We start from the raw sequence: 7,140 nt of genomic DNA, 5'->3' as shown, positions 1-7,140 counted from the left end.
GATACAGCCCGGACGATACACTAGACTCAGTATGAGGAAGCAGGATCTCGGACTATGTCTCAACGAGTTAAGTTTTGCAGACGACGTTGCAATGCCTGCCTCCACAATCGAAGGAGCTGACCGTCAACTATCGTATCTCGAGGAGGATGGAAAAATTGCAAATCTCGTGATAGCACCGGAGAAGTGCAAGAGACTGTGAGTTAACCTGGAGAGTAAGGAAGGCAGCTCGGAAAAGTCAAGGATTAAATGCACTGATAAATTGAGTATCCTCGGTGCCATAATCGATGGCAAACGGGATAATGAAACCCATATTCGTAGGCGCATGCAACTCGCGGGGCAAAGAATGGCAAGACTCCAGAAAGTGCTGGTCTCCTTGTGCTGAGTATGTCGACCTTATAAACAACCCAAATTGCCCTCAGCTGTTGGTTTGTCGCCTGGCCGAAGACGGCCGAGAGCGAGAGAGAGAGAGAGAGACTCGGGCATTCGGCCAAAAATCGACGAAGGTGATGCGATGCGGGCCGGCCATCACCACACACCGGGCTGGCTGTCACCAGAGAAAGAGCGCGCGCCCTCCGACCGCGCATCTTCCCGTCATTGGGTTTGCACGGCCTACGGCCGTGCGATCAATCAATCAATCATTTCTGAGCCGGGTGATTTACCGAAGGTGGTAGCAGTCGGCCATTTCTTGTCAGGTTTTACCCGGGGTAAAACGTCGACAAGTTAAGATCAGTAATCCTAGGTGATTTCGTCGACAAAGTTCGATCATGGAATTTAAGTGATGACCAACTTCAGAGTCGGGTCAGTTCGGGACTGATGGTGTGGTCTTTCGCCCTGGGATTCTGTGACCGACTTCACTAGGATCAGCTTAGTCACCGTCATGGCTTTCTCCCTCACCTTTTCCTCTCGGTATTACCACTAACTACAGTTGGCCTCGTCACCAACAGCTTCCGCAGTACGGCCGGCGACATCCCCAGGATACTGCATATCGTTGGGGCTGGCAACAACCCTCCAGGGCTCCAAGAGCTCTCTGATGCCTGGCAAAAGTTTTTCCCCGAGCCGCTCTACCACCACCACTACTGGGACGTTCTTGGTCCCGATTCCACGATCTGCTTCAAGAAGCACTTCCCCTCCTACCTACCACTCTTCCTCAAACAACAGGTCTCGGTCCGTGTGGAGTCGCTGCGATCGCAGCTATATATCCCATTATGATACTCATTCCAATGACTCCGAGATCATCGATGGATAATGCGTGAGTTCTGTCAACGATGTTATACCATATCACCTGTTCAAGATACTATCGTCCATTGTTTTCAGCTCGTCAGGGTCCTAGTGTATCTCCCATTATGATACTCATTCCAATGACTCCGAGATCGTCCGTACATCAGCAGCCTCATTTCATTCCTCTCCAATTCGAAAAGAGAACTGTATTATGGCTTCATTGTTACCCGAGTTTCGTTAAGCGACTAGTACATGTCAATCATGTCAATGATCTAGAAACTTCGAGACCTGCGCATGATATTTTAGATGTGATATCCAGATCGGGACTCGAGACTCTGAGACTAGCGCAGTCGCACCCGTCGTAGACTACGACTCGTAGTCATATCGCGTACTGCAGACGCTGTTCGACGTGTTCCATGCAGCTATTTACGATAGCTCATGCGATGGGGACTCAGTCGCCTGGGAGGCGCTGGTATTGCAGAGAGAGCTGCAATTGAAGCAAGGATGCAGATGTATGTGCACGATGAACTACAGAACTTTGGCCTTCAACGGTGACATGGGAACTGTGGTGAACTTTGTCAATCTAGAGTGTTCCCAAGTGTGTATCTATGACCAAGAGCCCACTGCAAGCAGCCCAGGTGTAGTAGTATTGCTCGATAGAACGGGGCAATCAGTGTGCTTCCGAGCTGCGAAGCAGGAAATAGAAGGTGCGGGCGGTGATGTGCTCTATAGAATACGGAATATCCCTCTCGTTGTCGCTGCAGCTACCACGGTCCATAAGGTGATTGGACTTAGTATGAAGAACATTGTTGTAGACCTCGCATATGAGGATACTAACCCCGGGAGAGCGAATACTAGAATCCACAGAGCGGCTCGGCGTTCTCTACAGAGTGAATGGCTCCACGGTCTTCTCTACACTGCAATGTCGAGGACCGGAACTTCTAATGGCATCTTCCTCAAGTACGTCGGAATGAAGACCTTCTGCGAGAAAATAACGTTTTCTCCGAGCGCCGTGAAGTTTGAGAGGTATTGCCTGGACCATAACCGTCTCTCGCTCAACACAAGCAACTCTATGGACCATCTACGTGCAGTGAGAAGTTATTCGTCACGACCATTGGATGGTGATAGGCTGGCCGGAACCAACGTCTCAAGCGAACAAGCTACACAGCATGGGACAACCGAACAGTCTGAAGATACTAGAAGTGCTGAGGAATCGTATGCGGGGCTCACTACACCGCAGAACGGTCCTGCGCATAGTACTTCCACGCCTCCATCGACGGGTAACTTGGATGCTGCCAATATCAACACCCTCCGATCATATCGTTTTGTACCTCGGGACCAATTTCTCCCTCTGCTACGCAGTGAGCTCGAGTTACAGAGCTCTGCGCTATTGGAGAGTGTCACAAGACGGTTCATGAATATCATTGTGAACTCCTCAAGTGCTGGGTTGCTCGACTCCTCAGTGAGGAGTCCTCACTAGGCCTCGGCCCTGTCGATTCGATCAGTGCTGACGGTGAGCGTATTAGACGCGCGCGAATGAGGAATATATATGACATGGCTCAGAACAATAGCCTTTCTTTCGAGTCGATGATGGCAGATAGGCCGGCGAGGGCTATTCTTTTGATAAATCAGATGCATGCCCAAGCTCAAGGAGACGCTTTTGATCGTCACTATGCCTCTCAAGCTCCTGGATCCACAGCCGGCGATCAATCGGTTGATTCGCCTGAGGCGCCTGCTACTCACGATCTCAGCGGCAATGCTCATACATCGAGAATGTGGAATACTTCTACTTTTGGCGAGCCACCTATGGACAGTTGGTCCTCACCTCAGACTGGGGCCCAACCTGAGTTTGGGATCGATCGAACCCCCTTCTACGATTGTGACATAAACCATGACGAAGCTGGCCCGACCGAATACCGCACACCCCGCAACATCCCGTCGTATAGCCCTCGCTTACCGCTCAGTGAAGCGCGTATACCATCGGATCCTGATGTGGAGTCCACAGGGTTTCAACCGTCTCCACAAGTCCAATATACTTCCTCGGCCGTATCGCCTCTGGTTTCCACCACTGGAACAATAAGCGGATTTGATTCATCGTTTGAGTCTGACTCATCATACATCGAATCAGAATCTAGTGTAGGCTCGTCATCGGACGAGGAGGATGTAGGAGGAGAAACTCATATGGGTGACAACTTCCCCGTAGCACCAGAATGTGAAGTTGGCGATAAGTGGGAGGAGCAACCTTTTCTGACTTTGCGGGGACCTATTGATGATGTGCTGGAGTCATACTTAGCCGAGCGACCTTTTCTCATCCGATCGAAGAGTAGGAAAGAGAGTCGCATGAGACAAGAGCTGTGGTGTTTCCGAAGATATCAAGGAGAGGTTGATACTAGTACTCTTGGGCGTAAACGTGCCACATGGAAGAGATGGCCACAGTTCACGTGTCCCTTATCCAAGACCTTCGTTGTCGAGAGCGGTCCACCAGGAGATAGGGCGTGCTTCTTTTATGGTCTTCGCGAGGCCAGAAGGGCTCCAGTTGAATGGTTGGGACATCAGCATCCAAATGGGACATGGCGGTGTTTATCGGCGACAGTTTCTCCGGTACTCGTTGATGCTGCCGCTGCGGCTCTTGCGGATGATCCATCATTGAGTCCCTCGGAGTTATTGGCGATATGGGAGGGAGACAGAAAGCGCGACGAATACGGGGATGATGAGAGGCGGTGGCTCGAGAAAACCGAAGAGGACGAGGATCATCCCTCCTTATCCGGCAACATAAGAGATTTGATAAGCGCTATCACGCACAGAAAGCAGCACGGATTGCGAGTAGACAGGTTCTTAGAGGAGATTCAGAAGCCAGCCACAGAAGCCGAGGCGGCCGGTGGTCCTGGGTTGGCAGAGAGGATTGATGCAGTCCTCAGAGCTACCGGCGGTAATGGGGCAGATAACGACATCAGAGCTCTCGACTATGCGGATACCCTGGTTGTCGCTGGGGATCCAGTGATCGAGACTGACTCCTCTGACGCGACCGTCAGACTCACGATAACACTGAGCTCGGCTCGCATGATCTGCAACTACTTATCGTCTATCCAGATAAGTACGGATGTTACGTACAATTTGGTACTCGGTAAGCTCGCGATAGTGACCATGTGCGGCCTCACGGCTTCTGGCTCCGCCAGGCCGTGTTTTATTTCTGTAATCTGTACTGAAAACGCGGAAAGCATCCGCTGCGCCTTCCGCCAATTTCATAGCTTGATATAGACCACGGGGCGTGCGTTGCCTCGCATATACCGGGTCATACAAGATGGGTCACGATCTATCTATCAAGCGCTCAAGGCTATCTTCTCCGAGCGAGTACAAGTCTCAAGTTGTTTGTTTCACTTTCTACAAGCAGTGAAGCGCCGACGTAGCAAATTTTCGCTCTCTCGCGAGACCTGGAAAGCCTTCAAGAACGATCTCAGGATAGTGGCATTGGCTGAATCAACTCGTGACTTCCGCATTCTGCTCCGCCTTATGCTGCATAAGTGGCACTCGAAAGGGCTGCCAGAAGTTGACCGTCTGATCCAATCTATCAGTGACGGGGGTTGGTTTTCTCCAGATGACTTCCGGAGCCATTGGTCAGCTGCTCACAATGTTTGTAGACTTGGTGGACGGACAAGCAATGGGATCGAGTCGTTCCATCGTTCACTCAAGCGACAGTTTTTACGCGGCAGAGCTATGCGAACATTAATGCAGCTTGGTGTCGCCTTGAGAAGTCTTCCTTTTCGACTCATTTCATCCCACAACCGTCATAAGGTCATGGGGCGAGTTATACATAAGCGGGATAGACGTGAAGCTATCGGCTGCGGACCATGCCTCCCCGTTCCAGACGAATTACCATTGCCACCCGAATGGGCATCTACAGCTATAACTGCGGAAGATGCCATGTGTCTCAGAAGCTCATGCGATACCAGGCGAGCATGCATGCTTTCAGAACACTACTTGTCGACCGAGCCACCATGCAGTGCTCATCTCTTCGTCTCGAGAGACCGACGGTCACCGTTCGTGGTCGAGGGTATCGAAGACTTGGCCTCCCTGGTGTCGGACAGTGTGGCTTTCATGCGTCGAATCAGTGGCTGCTACTCTACCTTCGATGAGGCGAAGCTTATTCTTCGTAATTTCTACATTGTCCGCTACTCTCGAACTGCTGATGTATCTGTGCCCCCGCTCGAGGGTGGTCCTTGTTGCAGCTGTGAAGCATACGCAAGAAACGCTAAGTGCGGGCATTTGGTATATCTAGCTCGTATTTTGGGCATCGACTCCGACAACAATTGGATGTTTCTTGGTGCGAGGCTACAGCGCGACATTGGTCGTAACCGCAGAGGGCAGGTTGAAAATAGTTTGCCGTCGAACGCTCACTATGGGTTTTCCCGGCAGCGGAGACCCATTTCATCGGACACTCCCGCAGAAGACCGCCCGCGGATTCGTATAGTGGGTATTCGTCGCCCGGAACTTCAGACAGGGAACGGCGAAAGTATTGCAACCTAAGGGCCTCTAAACGAGCGCGACATCAATGACGTCATCGGAGCGAGGAGCGTGTTCGATTATAGCAGAACCCTATCGTCATCCATCCACCAAGTAAATAAGAATGGGATCACTTGTCGATTTTGAGTTCAGGTATCGTGGCTCGTCGTATGATGCGCGCCGCCGAATGCGGCTAATATGACACTGCAAGTTGTAGATTGTATATGATTTTCCCAAGCAAAGTGTTGTGTTTTCATTATCGATGATCATGGTTACACTGGCAAACATCTGTCACTGTGAGTTTTTCCCACCGCGCCACAATACAGCTATGATAATCACCATGTTGTTCAGATACGGGATAGAGTCGCCCGGTTTGACAGCAGCATTAGCTTTAGCCGAGGAGGTTCTGGATAAGCTGGGAATGAAGACAGAAGAGCCTCTGCCCGAGACTGTCGAGTGATCGTATTTTTTTGTGTCCGTGCTTTCATATATTCCTTTCAACGAATCCCGGCTTCGTGTTGGTGGCGATCGGGAGGAATGGATGGGAGAACAGCGGGAACATATATGTTGTAACATTCTTCTTGGGAAGGGGCAGCGTCATAATGGGGACTGTATCAAATCCTACTTAGGCATTACAATACGTAGGGACCCAGGCGCCGCGTTCCTCAGCTTAATCGTTATCTCGGGGTTGCTAGTTGCATCGTGCAACCAATACTGTTGGTTTTCTATACACCTCATCGTCGCATTAGAGCTTTCCATCATATTGGCAACGACAACACTTGAAATACTAGCTCCGAAGGATGACGCCGGAGAGAATGGTCATCAAATCTGACGAAATGAATGTAACAATAAGTGTGAAAGTGGATTGTCACTGTGGGATTAGCGGGAGCCCCCCGTTAACTAACACTACTCGGAAGTGCCATTTTGACTGATCTGGAGTGATCTCTTTAAAGAACTTAATCCTCATCCTACGAACTTGAATCGTCGCGAAACTGGCCATCCGGCCATAGCGAGATCGATCCGGAGACACGGACTGATGAGCATGGCACGCGTGCACAAGCACGCATGCGCAACGAAAGGGAGTCGCTCTACAATGGATCTGGCTAGCATGGTGTAATCTGCTGTAATCGACTGTTCTTCACTCTACAGTCGTAAAATATGTGGCATGAGTCAATGCTAAAAATATTCTATGGCTTGCCTAGTGGATCTCGACAAGAATCGATTCTGAACCCTACATTTCTTGTCTAGAGGGAAATGGCACCACGAATAATGCCACGAAAGAAGTAGTTGATCTGAGAGATACATTTGGATCGGATCATGTGGTGCAGCAGCAGCGGCGTGTGGATTATCTATCCTTATGGTAGACATACTGGGGGCCTTGCCCCATCCGGACTTATGGTGTTCTCTTATCCGCTCCCGTAC

General features: G+C 50.5%; 1 protein-coding gene across 1 annotated transcript; it reads left to right on the top strand.

Annotated features, from left to right (window-relative positions):
• Positions 1–3,558: 3,558 nt before the first annotated feature.
• Pmar_PMAR008461 (hypothetical protein) lies at positions 3,559–4,342 on the top strand (the record flags this gene model as incomplete). Its single annotated transcript, XM_002775083.1, has 1 exon — positions 3,559–4,342. A coding segment is annotated over one exon (784 nt), but the record flags the coding sequence as incomplete, so codon positions are not given.
• Between the last annotated feature and the right edge of the window lie 2,798 nt (positions 4,343–7,140).

The sequence above is a fragment of the Perkinsus marinus genome (assembly GCF_000006405.1).
Source record: "Perkinsus marinus ATCC 50983 genomic scaffold scf_1104296956736, whole genome shotgun sequence".
NCBI lineage: Eukaryota > Perkinsozoa > Perkinsida > Perkinsidae > Perkinsus > Perkinsus marinus.
This window is presented reverse-complemented; position numbering and strand designations above follow the sequence as displayed.